The sequence below is a fragment of the Pararge aegeria genome, chromosome 4 (assembly GCF_905163445.1).
Source record: "Pararge aegeria chromosome 4, ilParAegt1.1, whole genome shotgun sequence".
Lineage (NCBI taxonomy): Eukaryota > Metazoa > Arthropoda > Insecta > Lepidoptera > Nymphalidae > Pararge > Pararge aegeria.
The window spans coordinates 17,531,920-17,552,911 of record NC_053183.1 but is presented as its reverse complement, the minus strand read 5'-3'; the positions used below and the strand labels follow the sequence as shown (position 1 = coordinate 17,552,911).

At 34.9% G+C, this 20,992-nt stretch overlaps 1 protein-coding gene across 1 annotated transcript; it reads right to left on the bottom strand.

Moving 5' to 3' along the window:
- Positions 1 to 3,688: 3,688 nt before the first annotated feature.
- Positions 3,689 to 20,744, bottom strand: LOC120637658 (dolichyl-diphosphooligosaccharide--protein glycosyltransferase subunit STT3A). The gene is made up of 13 exons (XM_039909581.1): positions 20,505 to 20,744; positions 19,493 to 19,660; positions 18,193 to 18,353; positions 16,596 to 16,793; positions 15,570 to 15,761; positions 14,628 to 14,781; positions 13,872 to 13,949; positions 11,527 to 11,687; positions 10,057 to 10,221; positions 9,501 to 9,689; positions 7,522 to 7,741; positions 5,425 to 5,613; positions 3,689 to 4,293 (listed from the first exon to the last, which is right to left on the bottom strand). Exons 1-13 carry the CDS (start codon positions 20,605 to 20,607, stop codon positions 4,148 to 4,150), a joined length of 2,124 nt encoding a protein of 707 aa, XP_039765515.1. The 5' UTR covers positions 20,608 to 20,744; the 3' UTR covers positions 3,689 to 4,147.
- Between the last annotated feature and the right edge of the window lie 248 nt (positions 20,745 to 20,992).

Here is a 20,992-nt window from a genome sequence, read left to right as displayed (position 1 = left end):
TGCTTTAGCATGTGGGCACGTTAATTATAACCCTTGTCAGGGGATATAATCGGGGGATAAAAATTTTTCTTTATCCTTTTTGTCAAATGAATGTGTCCACCTGCTAAAGCATGGGAACATAGAATAAAAAAAGATTACCCCCGCTTATTATTACACATATATTATTTGTATATTATTGTCACTTGTGCACAACTACCAGTGCATTGAGAGTTTATAAATAAATAAATATACTGCGACAATACACATCTAGCCCCAAAGTAAGCATAGCTTGTGTTATGGGTACTAAGATGACTGATGAATAATTATATGAATAATATACATAAATACTTATAATATATATATATAAACACCCAGACACTGAAAGATGTTCATATTCATCACACAAACATTGTCCAGTTGTGGGAATCGAATCCACGGCCTTGGCTCAGAGAGCAGGGTCGCTGCCCACTGCGCCAATCGGCCGTCAAAGCTGTGGGAGAAGATAAATTTGTATCCTTTCCCCGCTGAGATAATTGACACCTATCCATGCTAGAGCACCAAACACCTTTGTCTGTTTATACTCTTTTTTTGTAACACTACTTACTTTGAGATGCAAAGGGGTGCAAATTGTAATTTAAAACAAATTTATTACTGAAGATTCCAAAACAAAACTATAACTAAATGTGTGACTACAGATCGATGTTAGTTTCAAATATTGATTGTTCTGCATTGCTACGCTTGGAGGTAACCACGATTAACGTCGGTGAATCCAAGTCGTCTCCAATTGGTCTGGGTCGTTGCTGACTGCGCGATTTATTGAGGTTAGGATGGAATGTGTGTAACACCACTTGAAGTTGAAGAAACAAAAGAATATAAAAAAAGACAAGCAGATTCCAAAAGGCGGCCTTATCGCTTAGTAGCTATCTCTGCCAGGCAATCGTAGGGTTAGGCAACCTTTAAAAACGTTATAGAAAACTCTCAAACATGCAGGTTTGCTCACGAAGTTTTCCATCACTGTTTATATATATTAACATGGATTAAATTATAAAAGCACATAACTCCGAAAAGTTAATGGTGCGATATCGGTCCGCTGAAAAGGGAGCCGAAGCTGAAGTACCACAAGACTCACCGCTTCCTTCTTTCTTCCTCGTATTATTGATTAGTCAACTAAACGGGTATCCCAACGAAGGAACTTTCATTGATAATGCGACAGATGTCAGAAACACGTTCTCCAAGCGGCCAGTATATAATAGTACAAATGATTAAGTATTTATTTTAATCCTATTGACTGTTTAGAAAATATTAGTTATAGTTATGTAAAAGTAAAACCCAGTTGTATTAATAATTACTTTTTATTCAAATAAAAAAACAATGAATTTATACAACATGTCCTTTCATCTTTCACTTACATTCATTTCCTCATAGGTAAATAATATTATTGAATCATTTATATGAACATATTAATGTAATAAGGATTGTCTATTCATTTTAATCAAATTATAATAAATGTAAATAATTAAGCTTTGTGCGAAGCATTATAACAAAAAACGAACTATGAATGCCTAGTATATTTTATTAATGACCAAAATCTTATGTTAAGTAACATGTAAGCCTTTGATATTTCAAATTACACAATAATTAGTTCTATTTGAGTGTCATACGTTATATGTTTATTACACTAAATAAACATACATCTATAAAAAAGTATACTCCTGACAGACAACATACAGCCCAAAAAGCTAAACTTTTGAATCGTCGCAAATTTCATATAAATGACTTATTTTACGAACAACTGTGCCAAGGATGACTGCTGAATGCTGCATAAATCACAGCCAGTAAACTTGCTTAACTTTAGAATATTTTCTCAGCACAGGTATATATAGGTAAACCTACTAGCTCTACCTCATTATTATATACTCGTTGAAACTTAGGGCATTAAGAACAGACTTATTTTAGTGTATCATTTAAAATATCAAAACTATTGCACGCCTCATAAGCCAAGCGTTGAGGCGGGTATTACTGTCAGTTTTCGCACACCAAGTGATTCTCCAACTTAAAATGTCCCTTTTTATTCTTTATTTTAAGTGAATATAAATAGACAAATGTTGGGAAAAAAAACTATTTTTAACACTCATGCTATTTTTAAATCTCTTTTTATAATTTTAACTAATTAAAAAATTGTTTAAAAAAGTTCTGTCTTGGACGTCCGTGTGTCTGTATCCCGGTGTGTGCGAATCCCGTATCTTGTGGTCACGATGACGAGCGAAATACTTCACTTATCGATTTTTTTTTATAGGCTTAAGTATTTTGAGGAATAGAAGCCTATTACTTTTCACGGTATAATTAGATGTAGTTTAATTATTATTTACAATAATAAATATCTCAATTTTATTGTAATGAATGAGATTATGAGGCGTGCACTTTTGGATTTTCCAAATATGTACCACCTGGCACCCACCACAGCTGTAGTCAACAAATATATACATAAAACAGCACCAAATTTATACCACGGGGTTTAAAACCAGGGTGATTAATATGAGATTTTCTACCTACGTTTACTTACACGATCGCGTGAAAGTTAACTACGATTTGAATGGATTCGAGAGAGCGCAATGTTACTAGATTGCGCTCTCTCGAATTCTGAGAAGCAGTAGTGTCACTAGGCGCTCTTTCAATTACATAAGATTTTGTAAACAGTGAAAAATAAAACATCGTTTGAAATGGTAGTTTTTTGTTTACATTATAATACATTATTTTACAGTAAGTGGTAAATTATCAAAAACACATCCTCCCGTACATTTTTTATACTACAACATAAACAAAGCACAACTAAGACCTCTTTGTTTTTAGATTTATGCCATGGTATGAATTCAGCAAACCGATTAGCTCTTTTTACCTTATTTTTCGTCTATATTGATCATAAGAATAGAATTTCTATACTCTAAGTGTAAAAACTCCCAAAAATTAACTAATAAAGAGGCTCTTAGACGTTTGCGGTATAACTGACTGGTTACATAGGACCCGCCGATTCAGCGATTTAAAAAAAAACAATTTCGATTTGAATAAACTGAAACATTTTTTTAAATATGGACCATCCATAATTCAGCTGTCTTACTGTCCCATAAATTAACGTAATAATGCATCCTGAGTGCCTAGTGTAAGATTTTAATTACGAAAGCTTGTAATTCGACCTCTTTCGATTCGATACAAATCCTAGTTAACTTATACGCGATCGAATGGTAGGTAGAAAATCTGACACTAGGACACTGTTGTACACAAATCTCTAAAGTAAACTAAATTGACTGATCTAAAAGTATTGCTGTCCTTTTCATACTGTAACTATACTGTATATATCCGCCAGCAGGGCTAGGAGAAAAAAATGATATCCCCCGACTGAACTGAAGTGATGTTATTAAAGAGTACCTGCTCAAGCACGGAAACGTGCAATAGGAGAAGTTTACCCCGTTTATTATTACACATATATTATTTGGATATTATTTCCACTTGTGCGCCAGTTCTCAGAGTTGGTAAAGCTGTGGGAGAAGAACAATTTTTATCCTTTCCCTGGGGAGATAATTGTCTCCTGCCCATAGCCGTGCTGGAAATGGATTTTTTTTTAAGATTGTAGAGTTTGAAAAGTGTGCCAATGCGGTAAAAAATTACGCAATATGGGCACTATCAAGGACAATATCGAAATATGAACATCTCCCGAAGTCTAGTTTTTATTACTTGTCTTATAAGGTAAACCATATTTTTGTAATTCTTGTTTAAACTTAATTTTTAAATTGTTAGATAAGTATAGAAACCAGTGGCGTGCACTACATACAAGCACAAAAGCACTGCTTAGCCTACAATTTTTGCATAACTCATAAAGAGCAAGGATCTTTCCAACTTATGCTATCTTCCTTCTTTATGCATACTCAGGTCAAAAATCCTGTGCACGCCACTGATAGAAACCCACCTACATAAAGAAAATCTACTTTTATTGTTTTTAATTTATTTTTATGACACTTGTATTTTAATATTTTAATAGCACAGTTTACACGAAAACGGCACACGGAGTTGATGGTTAAATCATTTAGTTTTAGTATTGAATTTCCCCCTCATCCTTATCACAAAGTAAAATGTTTTTAGATAACTTTCACTTCTTTTGTTTGTGTGTGTCTACTCAAAGACCCCGGTTGGGTAAAGGTTTCACCTTGTAAATACGAACTAGCCAGTGCTCTGTGGTGTACGCCTCTTCTAGTACGTCAAGGTTAAAGTCTTTGTTTCCGATTTCCGCGCCGCGTACGCGGTCGTAGCCGGGTGGTCGACCTGTGAACGAAATGTATTTATAATTTCATGTGCAGATTCTACCTTAATTAGTAGTGGCTGTAAAAGTAGAGTCGAAGTTGGTGGAAATAACTCGTAGCTCGTAGGGAGAATAAAATGGTCCATCTACTAAGAAGCACGGGAACAAAAATTTCTTATGTGTACCATGAGCACAGAAAAAAAATAGCTCGATGAAGCAATGAAGGTCGAAAACAGTAAAATCCTACAATGTAATATACCTAAAGACGAGTGTCATTAGGTCCTTTTTACTTAAATGATATTATTATTATTATTATTATTGGCTCCCAGGTGCTATACGACGGTTTGACAAGTCTTTCTAGGGCAACGGTGAGCGCTGTGCTTCTAAGTGGAAGGTCCCAGATTCCATCTCCGGCAGAGGAATTTATAGTTTCTAAATTTTCTCTAACCTAGTCTGGTTGTGGCCAGTTATCACCCTACCGATATCGCGTAGAAACCGATTAGAGGTATGGGTTTAATATAACGATTTAACGGACAACTGGCGCAGTGGGCATTGACCCTACTTTCCGAGTCAAGGCCGTGGGGTCGATTACCACAACTGGCGAATGTTTGTGTGATGAACATGAATATTTTTCAATGTCTGGGTGTTTATCTGTGTGTTATAAGTATTTATGTATATTATTGATAAAAATAATCATCAGTCATCTTAGTACCCATAACACAAGCTACGCTTACTTTGTGGCGAGATAGCGGTGTGTGTACTGTTGTAGTACATTAGAATGTTAGTATTAGTATAATGACAAGGTTGCTTTGAAGCATCCGGCTCCGCTTTCATCTCTCACAAGATAGAAAAATGAATGTTAAAATGTAAATTTTTGATGTTGGAAAAGAGCAACTGCTGAGTTTCTTGCCGGCTTCTTCTCGGTAGAATCTGCCTTCCGAACCGGTGGTAAAAGTACTTATATTAGGCCTACTTGAAATAAATGAATTTTGAATACTCCTAATCGGTTAGCCCGTTACCATCTTCATCTGCACTGCATCATTACTTACCACCAGGTGAGATTGCAGTCCCCTAGACTGTTATCTCACCTGCTGGTTTAGCTTACTTGTAGTGGAATTTAAAAAAATCGCAGATCGTGTACGCAGAGTACGCACCTCCCTCGGTGTAGACGAGGCCGAACTTGTAATAGCTCATCTTGTACATGAGGCAGTTGAGCAGCGTGGGCGAGCCGTGAGCGTCCACCCGGAACTCGCCCGAGCCGGTGTAGTAGTCCGCCTCCTTGATGTGCGCCCCGCGGTCCGTACTGCCGCCGATGCGCACCATCCACAGGAACTTGTTGATGTCTGCGGAATATCATCATTTTTAATTTATTATTTTGTTCTGTTCCGCGCGCTAGCGAAAGCTCGTAAAGTTATGCTGTACAGGCCACTCCCGTATATAAATAAATAAATAAATAATAATACGACAATACACATCGCCATCTATAAGAATGCTCATTTTTAAAAAGTAAATCTAAGAAAAAAAAAAAAACATTCAAGTTCATTTTTTGAAGGCAGATACAAAAAATTGGTCTATATGTTGATACTTATTATTGTAAATATCACATGTTCTTATAATATATATTTTATTATAATAATAAAGGGTCGGATACAGAAGGCAGTAGTCCTTGAAACGGCGCGTATTGTGAGGAGGTTCCTCACTATGGAGCCCTGACCACCGGTTGCTTGGGCATTCAAAAGCCCCGCAAGCGGAGGGTGGATTTTTTCTTTCTTATAAATTTTTAGTGTTTTTTGTTTTTCTAAGCATTGTTAAGAATTTAAAAAAAAATGAAAATCAATAAATGATATATATATATTATATAATAATATCTTTTTTTAAAGTAGGTATACAAGGTAGTAGTAAAGTCAATTTAAATTGTGCAATTTACAATCAGCCACACAATGGCTTGCAATGTTTTACATTAAATTCTACCACAGTAAACAATAATTTTTGTCAAACTTATTACATGTTATAGTCTAGGAATATACACAATCATAGTACAATTAATTCAATGTTAACGTCATTATTACCAAATTATACATCATTATTAAATTTTAATTCAAAAAATTCTTTCATGTCAAAAAAATTTGACACAGTTCAATAATTTAGTTTTAAATTGATTAATTGCTAATGATTTCATAGAATTAGGTATTTTATGATATACTTTAATGCACATAACAAAATTTTTATCAAAATATGTACTTAGTTTTGGGAAGGTAGTTTAAAACTAAACGATTGGGATTTCTAACATACCTAGAGTACGCATCACTGGCCGTTGTAATAATGCCTTATGCTTTTGCACAAAGCACCCTGTCTCAAAGATGTATAAGCAACTTTAATTGTTTATATATTGCTCTGCAACTGTCCAGCGGTAAAGCACTGCGCATAGCTCGAATACACTTTTTTTGGGCAATGAATGCCCTGCTTACATCTGCCCTATTGGCCCAGAACACCGAGCTATATGTACTGACACTTCATACGCAAAAATCTATTTAATTTTTCGCATACTGTATCAATGTGCGCCCTCCATGTTAGTGTGAACTCTACGTTTAGTCCTAAGAATTTTATGTGAGACGTTGGACGAATCTTTTGATTATTGTGACTAATATTGTGTTTTAGTTAAAATTTATTTGTAAATTATTCGAGTCAAGCCACTTTATTAAATTATTTAAGGTTTTATCTATGTCAGATTCATGTAAAAAGAGATTATTATTATTTGATGTTAGAATTATGGAAATATAATCCGCAAACAAGACGCCTTTGTTATTAGTTACTTCTGTAATGTCATTTATGTACAAAATAAAGAGTACCGGCCCAAGAATACTTCCTTGAGGGACTCCTAATCGATTAATCATATAATCGGATTGATATAGTCTTACTTCATTTGCCACTTTTTTTATGACGGCCTGATAACGGTCACGTAAATACGACGAAAACCAATAAAGTAACATTAAGCTAAATATTTAATTTAAAAAACATCTTTGCAATTTATCATATTTTCAATCTTTTCGAATTAGACGACCTCACTTGCGCAACAGTGAGCGATGTCGCGTAGAAACTGATTAGGGGTATGACTACAACATCTTAGACTCGCACTACTATTTTTTTATCTACCAATGCGATACTAGTAAGTATTCAATATTTTTTTATCTACCAATGCGATACTAGTAGTTTATAGAGCAGTGTTAAAAAACCAATTATCGGAAGCTTACCGTCAGAGGAATATCCAACGAGTCCACCGAATATAACAAGCACATAATCCACGTCAAGCTCCCTCATGATCTCGTACGCGTGCTCCTCGCTCGACGCCATGGCCTGCCCCACCCGCGATATGTGCGTGTTGTTCCAAGTGTTGTTGTCCACTATCACCGTTCGATTCGCCATCGCTGTTATCTGATATCCGTAATCCCACCACGACATCACTTTTGAATCCTGAAAAAAAAAATTTGTGCGTTGTAACCTTTACGCGCGATTGAAGTAAAACTTTCATTATTATTTATTGATGAAATAGTAAAATGTTGCTGGGACTCCGCCATTTCATTTAATATTCACTATTTCAAATTTATATTCTATTTAAAATTCATTAATATCACTTCCACATTTTATAAATATTTTCATTTGTTAAATTGAATAATTGAGAGTAGAAAATTGAAGCTTAGATCAGCACATGTACATGTCAATATAACCTTGTCATTGAATATTATAGAATGTCGCAATCGTATATTACTTAAATAGAGATTTTCATAAAACTGTTGAACTTTTATTCACTTTGCACAATTGATCCGTTTGAAAATATTAGAAATGAATAATCCTGTGTGATTATGATATTTGCCACTAGCTATATGACATACACTTACGACCAATCCCAATTATTATTTTTAAATAGCGGAAACTACACAGAGTATAGTAAGCGTTGCCTCCGTTAGAAAAACAATCTGAGTTACTCCCTAGTCGCACCTAAAGAAGCTTTACTTCAAAAATCCGTATAAAAAATAAGAGGGTGGATAGTTTTTTTAATTATTCCTGTGTTTAATATCAATCAATTAAATATCAGGACCCTAGTAAGCTTTCTATTTCATTATTGTGTCAATCCTTAACTTACAAGTACGAGGTTAATACATGAAATAATGGTCTAAGAAGCACGTGGGTGATTGAATGAGATACTTACTGTAATACATAAGCAAACATAATAAAAAAATATTCCGTAACCTAAGCGGGCGAATGGAAATACTGAGTGGGCGAATTTTATACTAAATGAGCGACTATAAAGTCACTTTACATTGTATAGTGCTTTTCGCGTTCAGGATGCTGATGGGACTGCCTCGGTCTTGCAGCGCGTCAGGGATGTTTAGTTTGTTTCTACACGATCATTCGAAAACGTTGTTCATCGCTGGTGGGATTCAACCAGTGGCGTGCAGAGGGTATGCAGATGATATAAAATGAAGAAAAACTCCAGTATGAGTTTTAAAAAACCTAAGGATATGCATTGTAAGAGTTATAAAAAGCCTATCCTTAAGTATTTATAACTTGTACTGGAGATTTTCTTCATTTTATATCAACTGCATACCCTCTATGCACGCTATGGGTGCATAGAGAGAGAGATAAATGTACTTTCTAATCGGGCCTGCCACAAGGGTTTTATAAAAACTATTACATTAGTACTAGTTTACTAATATTAGTTTTTTACTGTGTATTTTACTAACAATTTTATGATCCAAGTTGGTCCAACTATATTGCTTCGAATAATTGTAGTTACTTTGTCCGCATGTCTCTACTAGTATCATTAATATTAATGGTTTTATCACTAATATTAATATAAATGGTGGGTAATTCATAGCGGCTATTTCCAAGATTTCTAATCGCCACAATACATTCGCTCACTTAGTATTTTAGTAAACCATTAATATTGTTTTTTTTTTCTAAAATCGATCACAGTTAAGTGACTTACTACACGATTATTTTTTTAAATATAAGAGATAATCATATTCCATGCCCACAGCTGTTGGGCAGTTGCAGTGAGTTGAATTTTTTGTCAAATTAAGTTTAAATGACGCTTTTTCAATGCTATGTGCATTTGTAATATCAGTCCATGTTTTTTGTGTGTGTGCTATATTTAAAAACGTGTTATATGCATGATGTTAGTGCTCTTAATAAATAAATAAATTAAAATAAATAATTAAGAGATGATTACCTCTGGAGTGTTCATCTTGAGCCAAGTGTAGGCCTCGCGGAAGTCGTCGAAGATGATGCGGGCGCCGTCGTGTGCGCGCGCCGACAGTACTATCGAGGGAGACGAGTACGCCTCTGACGTCACCCACGTACAGTGGAACACGTATGACACTAGCAGGCAGCCCAACACGCATACGAATATCGCTCCCACCTGGGGATACGGAGACAGTAACGTTAGAGCTTGCAGTATAAGCTTATAAACAAGAAAAATTGTATATATATATTATATATACCTATTCTATTATATTATGATGTGGCATTAAATTAAGTATGTAGGCGATGTAGTTCTAAAAAAAATTAAAGTATTCAGTATAGCTAAGCCTTAAATGAGGGGTTTTCTGCTGTCCGCAGAGTTCTGTCCTCTATCTCCAACCACAGTTTGGGCAAAGTAACGGTTATTAGCTCTCTTGGCATATCTTAATCTAAGTATGCAAATTTATGGGTTTCGTAACAATTACTGGAAAGAAATGAAAAGAGATGAGAAATCTATTTCTATTAAGACTTTATTTTTGCCTCACCTCGGATCTGAAAACGAGATTATTTTCATGCTTTTTCTTCTTATCGGGTTTCTCGACTTTAGGCTCTATGTCTTTAACATGAAGGCTCAGTAAACTTGAAGCGGCAACACCAGAGACGATGCACATCACCGGAGCCAGTACCAACATCAGACGTACCATCACACCCTGAAAGAATAAACGTCCAATTTAAATATATTCTGGAAATGGTTGATGCGCAAAACATGTTTAGATTGCAATCAGCGATCAAAGTGTTTGGATCATTGTGCGGAACGGATGGAGTTATCTCAACATCTGCTCAACGCACTCCAGCTTCGCTTTGTCATCATATTATATGTTTACTAATTTTGATTGGATATTTGTTCTTCGATAGCACTACTTAAATCAATCAATCAGCAAGCTATAAACTTTTGAAATTCCTAGAGTAAAATAAATATTTAGATCTAAGATGGAAACGCGAATATCGAATGCTTATCGTTGGAGTTTGGGGTAAACAGGGCGGTATACTGACACCTCGACTTTAAAATTGCTATGAAATTTAACTGTCTTCTTTTTTAAATTAAATGTTATAAAATTATTGGCGCAGTGGGCTGTTGCGTTCGTTTCCCACAACTGGAAAATGTTTGTGTGATAAACAGGTATCTAAACAGGTTCAAATAAAAAATACCACAAAGCTCTCGTTTACATTCAAACTTATAACTATTATTCTAAAAATTTTTTAACTCTATAGTTTGTGAAATTCTCAATTTTTTTTTTAATTTTCTCTGGCTTGCAGGTTTCCTGACGATGTTTTTCTTCACCGTTGAAGCAAATGATATAAATGGGTATGTATTATCATCCTCATCATCATCATATCAACACATTACCGGCACAATCACTATAGAGCACGGGTTTCCTTCCACAATGAGAAGGGGTAAGGCCGTAGTGGACTTCACATACCTTATTATGTAGAACTCTCAGGCATGCAGGTTTCATCACGATGTTTTCCTTCACCGTCGAAGCAAGTTATATTTTAATTACTTAAAACGCACATAACTTCAAAAAGTTAGAGGTGGAAGTTATACCCAAAGAGCTATCACCGCTTCGCTTTAGTTGCATAGTATAAATAAATTAATACTGAAATTTTAAGAAAGTCGTATAATAACAGTTGTACGTTTGAATGATAGGAACTATCAAAGCCAAGCGCTTTCTTTTATTTATTACTAAGCCCTGTATATTCTAAGTATTTATGTATATTAAGCTCATAAAAATATTCATCAGTTATCTTAGTACCAATAACACAAGCTCCGCTTACTTTAGGGCTAGATGACAATGTGTTCACTGTCGTATTGTATTGCCGTCATTGCGAAAACCTCTACAACACAAACAGTCTACCAATCCTCGCTTAGCTATGCAAAAATTGCATTTGCATTGCTTTCTTAGGAGTACTTGACCAGTATAGTAGACTAATTGTATGCAAAACAAAACGCTCACCGCAAAGTATATGCTGAGTACGCCATAGAGGATGATGAAGATGTTCGCGTCAGTGAGCTTGGCGAAGCAGAAGTAGAGGCCGGCCGGGAACAGGAAAACTAGCACTTGCAAGTCGAAGTAGAACGAAGACCATGAGGTCGGCTGGTGCTCAGACACGGAAGCTGCGAACAAACGTATGTTGCAATACATGGCCTATTTAAGAGATCTGCTAAACAAATAAAAAAAAATATTTTAATCTCTTTATACTAATTAACTACTGTGAAGTGGTGTACTAACACCTCTTCAACACAAACAGTCTACCATTATAGTCTAACACTTTATTTGTACACCACTTCACAGTAAGAACATGTTCATTTATTTAAACTGTTTATTTGTACACTACTACAAAGTTAGGAACATATTCATTTATTTACACTCTTTATTTGTACACCACTACAAAGTTAGGAACATATTCATTTATTTAAACTCTTTATTTGTACACCACTTGACAGTTAGGAACATATTCATTTATTTAAACTCTTTATTTGTACACCACTTCACAGTTAGGAACATATTCATTTATTTAAACTCTTTATTTGTACACCACCTCACAGTTAGGAACATATTCATTTATTTAAACTCTTTATTTGTACACCACTTCACAGTTAGAAACATGTTCATATATACAAACTCTTTATTTGTACACCACCTCACAGTTAGGAACATATTCATTTATTTAAACTCTTTATTTGTACACCACTTCACAGTTAGAAACATGTTCATATATACAAACTCTTTATTTGTACACCACTTCACAGTTAGGAACATATTCATATATACAAACTCTTTATTTGTACACCACTTCACAGTTAGGAACATATTCATATATACAAACTCTTTATTTGTACACCAATGCACAGTTAGGAAAATAAAGGGCGAATAGAGAAACACAAAGAGTGAATTCTGTACACCACCTCACAGTTAGGAACATATTCATTTATTTAAACTCTTTATTTGTACACCACTTCACAGTTAGAAACATGTTCATATATACAAACTCTTTATTTGTACACTACTACAAAGTTAGGAACATATTCATTTATTTACACTCTTTATTTGTACACTACTACAAAGTTAGGAACATATTCATTTATTTAATCTCTTTATTTGTACACCACTTCACGGTTAGGAACATATTCATTTATTTAAAATCTTTATTTGTACACCACTTCACAGTTACCAACATATTCATTTATTTAAACTGTTTATTTGTACACTACTACAAAGTTAGGAACATATTCATTTATTTACACTCTTTATTTGTACACCACTACAAAGTTAGGAACATATTCATTTATTTAAACTCTTTATTTGTACACCACTTGACAGTTAGGAACATATTCATTTATTTAAACTCTTTATTTGTACACCACTTCACAGTTAGGAACATATTCATTTATTTAAACTCTTTATTTGTACACCACCTCACAGTTAGGAACATATTCATTTATTTAAACTCTTTATTTGTACACCACTTCACAGTTAGAAACATGTTCATATATACAAACTCTTTATTTGTACACCACCTCACAGTTAGGAACATATTCATTTATTTAAACTCTTTATTTGTACACCACTTCACAGTTAGAAACATGTTCATATATACAAACTCTTTATTTGTACACCACTTCACAGTTAGGAACATATTCATATATACAAACTCTTTATTTGTACACCACTTCACAGTTAGGAACATATTCATATATACAAACTCTTTATTTGTACACCAATGCACAGTTAGGAAAATAAAGGGCGAATAGAGAAACACAAAGAGTGAAAAAATTTCCATATTGCCTGCGCCAGGAATCGAACCCTGGACCTCCTACTTAAATTCCAATTTAATTCATTTTTGTTTTGTTTAGTCTCCTAATAATTGATTAAGTTAAATTTTTTATTGTAATTTAGCTTTAAATATTTATACTTTTAAATGTTTATATTAACTGACTAATAATTAATTGTAAATCATTTATAAGAATGACTTTTTTACTTTTTAATGCATGCTGTGATAACCTGTAAATAGTTGAACATTTACTATGTGACTCATTCCAAAAAAAAAAAAAAAGCAAGTTTTAATGTATCCACTGTTGGTTGTCCTTTATAAATAAATAAATAAATTCACATCGCTCACCGTTGCGCCAGGGAGGTCGTCAAACGTCGTCGAGTTATGCTTTACAGCTTTAAAAGCTTGTAGATAAAATGCCTTTTACTAATACACTGATGAAATAACATTTGACTTGGCTGAATACGGAATTCTAAGAAAACTCTAATCAATAAAAAAAAATTCAACATAGCATGATTACACTCACCAATAATAGGAATATTATTTTTGGCGTACGACGGGTCCAACAGAGAGTAGAATCTGCCAGTCCATGGTGAAATTTTACCTGAAATTATAAATAGACATTAGAGTTTTGCCAAATTTATCGATTTTCGTTAAGACTGTCTTTAAATCTATATATAAAAGCGAATTACTGTGCGTCTAACTCACAATAACTCGATAATAGCTGGATTGATCAGAATTTTTATTTTTATTTCCGTTTTGTATGACTCATATATAAAATAATTAAAGACAGGGTTGAAAAAGCATACCAGACAGCTCTCGGCCTCGTACTACCTATCATTAAAACTAACAACTTTTGTTCAACGACTTTTCAAAATTCAGTATTAATTTAATTCACACATAAAATTAAAAAAAAAAAATGTTATTTCTGTAAAGTGACATTACACTGTGTAACCAAATACATGTCCCTATAGCCAAACCGCTGCGAGCACGCACGATTATGTCGTGGTTCGCGCGCTGGTGCCGATGTTACATTACAGAGTACCTGTAGAGTAGAGCTTCTGTGTAAAATATTGAATATTGTATATTTCACAAACTATCGAGTTAAAAAAGAAGTCATAGAACAAAAGTAGTTAGTTTTAATGTGAACAACTACAGGCCGAGAGCTATGTAGTATTTTTTTTAACCCTTTATAGGTTTTTTTTTTTAGTCATTGCCAGTTAGGGTTACCTACAATGAATATAGTTCTTTAGTGGGTCATCTAGCAATTGATAAATCTTACCAGTCACAGTAAGTACGACAACAGCTGTTCCCAAAGTTGCCAGCAAAGTAGTCAAAAGCGCCTTGAAGAGGAGCTCAAAGTTCGCTGGAGAGAGGTGGTAGCGAAGATAATCCGCGAAAGCATACAGTTGGCAGAGACCGAATACGCCTAACGCCTATAACCAAAATAAACGTCATTCAAAACAAAAAAGGCCTTAAATTAAGGTCAACAGGGCTCTTATTGTGTTGTGGTTCAATTCTGAGGGTTGAACCAAATGTGGTTAAGTATTTTTCTGTTTTTTTTTCTTAAGTTATAATTGACGGACCAAGCTGGTGGGCCGCAATGGCAAAACGCCGGAATAGGTATGCAGTGTTTTGTCATACTTCAACTGACAGTCAGTCTTTAAAACGTCAAGAGCGCTAAATAACACTACATAATTATTCTGTCGTTATGCCACTTTTATTAACAAAGACCTCGGAGGTGCTTGGCTGAATCATCAAGCAAAGAATCAATGGTATAAAAAATATAAAAAATTTCAAAAAATCTTATGACAAATAAAACTTTCTGTGCTCGGCTGGGGGTCCCGAGGCATTTTGCCTGTAACGCAAACCTATTTTTTATTATCACGCCAAAGAGTCCAAATTAAAGAGTTAGAAACGGAGACGGAGGGGTTAGCGTGTGTCTTCGTTGCTCGGAGAGCAAGATAAAGTCTGCCAATGTGGAGGGTGTAAGCTGCCAAAGCGTTTCTCATGTCCGAGAGGACGTAACACCTCATATTTTGATATTCACATAGCGAGATGTTTCAATTATGATGTTACTTTTATAATAATTTATTTTCCTGGTCGTAGACACAATCTAGTAAGTACTTAGTAATTATGGCCATAAGTAACAGTTGCATAAATAGTTATTGTTTAACTTGCCATTCACATCAGAAGTGGGATGAAAATGGACTAAGCCACTTACCAGCATATGCTCGGAGCTCTGTACAGGCTGGAAGCCGACGAAGGAGATCTGCATGGAGAGTACTGTACCGACGCAGTACAGAGTGCTGTATGCAACGTACACGCGCGCAGAAAAACGTCCCAGCAGCATCAACGCCAGCACGTGCAGCGGGATCAGGTTGATTAGGAACACGTAACCACCCCAGGAGGATACCTGATGGAAATAATAATAAATGAATAATAACACTCATATTGAAACAATTAAAGCTATTTGCTAATTATTACTCAACCAGAGTTATAACTCAATAAAAGTTATTTTCTTTTACGCCTTTCGTTCCCTTGAAGAGTTCTTTGAAGAGTTATGAAAATTAAGCTTAATTTGCTATACTCCGCAAAAAGCAGGAGAATCTGTATGGTGTAGTTTAAAAATTCTTCATTCCTTATACTCCACCACACGTTTGTATGAAAGAGCAAAACAAGCTAATTACAGGAAGTGTAATATGCTCGGTGAAGCTTTCATCTTATTGATCTATGATTGACTCGATATTATTGTATAATGGTATACAATAATCTGTATACATTAAAAAATGCATATACATCTATTGGTCAATCAAGTTTAGTCTAATAACAAGTAATACGGGTCTGCAGAAGATGGCTACTACTATTAACATGCAGTGGCGTCAGGGTCAGGGACAGGGTCTTCAACCAGGGTGTACATGAAGCAGAGTTATATAAAATAATTTGGGTAGGCAGTGCTTTTGTGCATGTATGAAGTGCACACCACTGATTAGAAGGTACCCAGATTATAGGTATCGGGGAAGACGGACGATGGGAGGGCATTCCAGGCCTTTGCGGTGCCGATCAGAAAGGGAGATCGCTTCGTACGTGTTGATGGTATTTCAATATTTAACCAAATCGAATAGTTCCCGAAAATTTATCTTGTAGAATACAGCTAGACATGCAACCTTGTGACGCTGTTCAAGACTTTGAAGTCTACTTCTCAGTTACTTTTTAGTTAACTTAGAAAGTATAATAAACAGAAACTCACCATGTAGAAGTAAGCTAGAGCAGTCATGGTAGCCCACAGTATGGTGCCGGTGTTGACAGCTTTGATCCAGAAGTAGTAAGTCAGCAGCATGCAGAATATGGCGATTCCTTCGTTGTCGTAGCTGCCTGCCACCGAGCGGCTTATGTAGCCTGGCACGATCGCTATCATCGCCGCTGCCACCAAACCTGCACCTTCGTCCTATGTGAAATTGTTCAGATACATTTCCACACACCTTACTATTAAAAGGTCGCAAACCTGTATATGAGATGCACTAAACTTGTATAAAAGACAGTTGCGACCTGTATAAAAGACATACTAAACTTGTATAAAACACTTATGACCTGAATACGACGCGCACTAAACTTGCATAAAAGACTCCTGCGACTCGTATACGAGACACACTAAAGTTGTAAAACAACACTCGCTTCTTGTATATGAGACGTACTAAACATGCATAAAAGACACTTGCTTCCTGTATGCGAGGTGGACTAAACTCGCATAAAAGACACTTGCGACCTGAATAAGAGACGTACTATACTTTCATAAAGGACACTTGCGTCCTGTATACGACACGTACTAAACTTGCATAGACACCAGCAACCTAAATAAGAGACATACCTAACTTGAAATGAAAAAGTTTATTTGAACATCAATTTTACAACTTGTTTGTTACATACATTAGGTAGATGTTATTAGATACAACAGAATTAATTGCTAGCGAACACACTAAGCTGAGCTTGTTACTGATCGCTAGCAAGACAACTTGTATTAAAGTCACTTGTGACCTGTATACGAGACGTACGTAACTTGTATAAGATGGCACTAAAATTGCGTAAACGACGGTTGCTTCTTGTATACAAGGCGTACCAAACTTGCATGAAAGACACATGTGACCTATAAACGATGCGATGCGATTTGCGATCTGTACACGAGACATACTATACTTGCATAAACCGCAGTTGCTTCCTATATACGAGAACTACTATTCTTGCATAACACTTGCTACCTGCGAGATGTACTAATCTTGTATAAAAGACACGTGCGACCTGTGTACGAGACGTACTAAACTTCCGTAAAACACATTTGCATCCTTTATAGGAGACGTACTAAAGTTGCATTAAAGACACTTGCGATCTGTATACGAGACGTACTAACCTTGCATAAATGGCACTTACAACCTGTAATACAAGACATGGCAGGCGACTTAGTAAGGGCACACGTTTTTTTTTTTTTTTTAAGATTTACAAATACCATTTTTCTTAGGTTAGTATCCTCATTCTAACTGATACTTTATAAAGCCCTTGTTATTTTTCGGTAAAATAATATTTAATGGTGAAAGAATTATTTAAATCAGTAGTTTCAAATTTATTAATCACAATAGTGAAAAATATATAAATCTTTCCTGCTTTTAGTATAGAATTATTCATATATTTGTATTAATCAGCTGAGAAAATTTACTTATAGTAAAGAAGATATAACAAAATTTCATTGAGTCCCATTGTGATCACAATCCATGTAACTGGGTCAGAATATTGACAAATTTTTGTGGTATGCACCTGTTGGACTATTTTTAAAAGAGTAGATAATAATCTCTCACCTTCAATTCCTTAGTGAGTAAGTAAGTCACAATTGTAGTGAGGGATGAGAAGAATGGTGCGAGGAACACGCATACATTCCTTATGTCTATTGTAATGTTTAGGAACTGCATTATATTGTACAGCGTGGCTGATGTGACCATGAGGCCAGGGTAAATAGTACCTGGAAGAAAAATAATTCAAAATATACTAGAATACATTGCAGTGCAATAATGATTTGTTTGAGAAACCTGTGTTAACAAAAGAACATACAGAATCCTCATTTAGTCATTATTTTATTCATTTTGTCTAAAAAAAGGGAAAAAGTCTTGGGCACATCTATCTTGACACCTGTGGAATATTGTTAGCTCAAAAACTTTTTCCCATTTTCCTCATTTTATGATAAACCTATAGAAAAGGTTTTTAAAATAATTACTGTAAATTGCTAAATTTAATAAAGTTTAGTCACTAAACCCTTCAAACTCACACACACACACACACACTTCACTGCCTGTTCGAAAAACACTATTAAAGTGCAGTGGTTTTTGATGCTTAATTTTGTGTACACATTTCCGTATGTTCTTAATTCTATGGTGGTAACAGCTCATTGTTCTTAGGCTCCTCTTGTCTCAGACCAACCCAAGCAACCCAGCTAATCAATTGCAGGTTTGAGTGCTCTACAAATGTGCTCTAGGAGACAAGAAAGGTGGCAAATCCAATACCTAACCTTGTACCTCCATTGTTCCTACTCAGACATACTAACCACTAGGTGAACAGTATAATAATAACAAGGCTACATCAATAAAAATATTACAAGTATTATATATATATATATATATACATATTATTATTACTTGAATAAAGATATTTTAAACTTTGACATTCAAACAAAACATAATAATTGGATATTATAAGAAATCATGCTGGCCATTGTTGGAAAGGGGTGAAGCTAGTCTCTGAAACAAATGTATGGCAAGCTTGGTGTTACCTTGCCATGGGTAAGAAAGGCAGAATTGCATGCAACTCCAGTCCCCATTAATTTATTCATAATCGCATTAAAACATGTGAGGTCTACTTCAATGAAGCTTGCATAGTTAAAAAGTTACCAATTTCTGATATCAGCATGTTATATTGACAAGTGGTCTGATAGCATTTTATGACTGTTATTTACCAGTCTATAAAAAATATACTCAAATATAATTGAACATACGACTCATATAATTATATTATGGCTGGCTGAAAAAGTATTTGCATAGATCATACCATCTACACATTTATGAGAAACCTCTCAGATTACAGCAAACAATAAGTAAACACACTCACCACCAATAATACGTCCTAGCGGGTACCATGCTCTGTCATCAAACCAATTGTGAAAATTATAAAACCCTTCCTCGGTTAAGTAGCGTGTTGTTCTATAGTTGAAATATGGATCAAATTCGTGTATCACACTTTCAAAACGTAGAACAGAGAAGAGACGTGTAGCAAACGCTGAAAAAAAAAATTGTTTGTTACTAATAAACCAAATTCTATGCTAATTAGTGGTAAAACTTAAAGCTTAATATTAAAGGATAGACAGGAAACTGTATTAGTAATGAACACATTTTTGAATTTATGCCTATATGTTTTTTGCAACTGTTTAGAATCATTGACACTGCTTAGACATTATTACTCTTACCGGCTAGCAGAGAACCATACAACAAGTAATATTCAACTACTTTTAAACACCTGATGACTAAAGTCTTTTAGAGAAAATTTTTGTTTTTTTTGCTTTTGCTAATGTTGCTGTGCCAGGCTCAAGACTGATTGGTTTGATGTAAGCATGCTGACTTTCAGAACACACACCAAAATTCTAGTTAAAGGGAAACTCCAGAATTATTTAATCTTGAAAATCTACTCTTAAAGTTGTGTCTAAAATTTGGAAAGTAGGTTCCCTTTAGTTTGTATACATCAGTTAAGACAGGGTTTTCCCTTCGTGAACCCCTTCAGAGAAATAGCTGTAGAAAAGTTGTTTGGCAGTGTGTTTTGAAGTTAGGAAGGTAACTAAAAGCTCGCATTCCTAGGCGTTTATCTTTTATGCTACTGCTTCAAATGTTTTGATATGAGGGGGAAGTCATAACTTGCAAGCGGAGCGTTAGGTTTCGGATAAAAATGGTTAATGTCAGCAATTGGCACACTTGTCGCCATTCGCATCGACTACGATAAAACCACGTAATCCCAATGATAAACACACGCCAACGCTTTGAATTTTTTCAATCAAAGTTTTAATGAATACATGCAGTGTTTCTATAGATAGAAATACAGGGATAAATATTATTCATCATAGTTTACTCACATAAAATCGCTGCCATTGATAAAACAGCTAATTTTATAAATGTAAGCTGTTTATCAGACGTAATCTGCGAGAGCCTCGCCTTACTCTGTGTCTCCACAGTCATCTTGTTTAGTTTTCTTGTAGACTTTAGTGTAATTCCATATAAAAACCAATTAAATTATGAATAGTCTACGAATATTTTTGCCGGCAACCTATTTTTGGTTTTACCGAATGCTAAGCAATTCTTGAACTTGAGTTGACGTGACAACCGAATGACATTTGGTAAGCGGCGTGGCATACAATGTTACCAGTAACCAGTAAAGCATAATAAAGCTACGAAGCTTTGTCACACAGCTTTGTCCGCATTATTTTCGGACAAAGAGGACATATAAAGATATATTCAAATGGAAGACGATTAACGCTCACCCGATCTAACTCTTCTAATGTGCTTACTGAAATTTATTTCTAAAGAACCCGTAGCGTTACACCTTTTTCTAAATTTTTTGAGT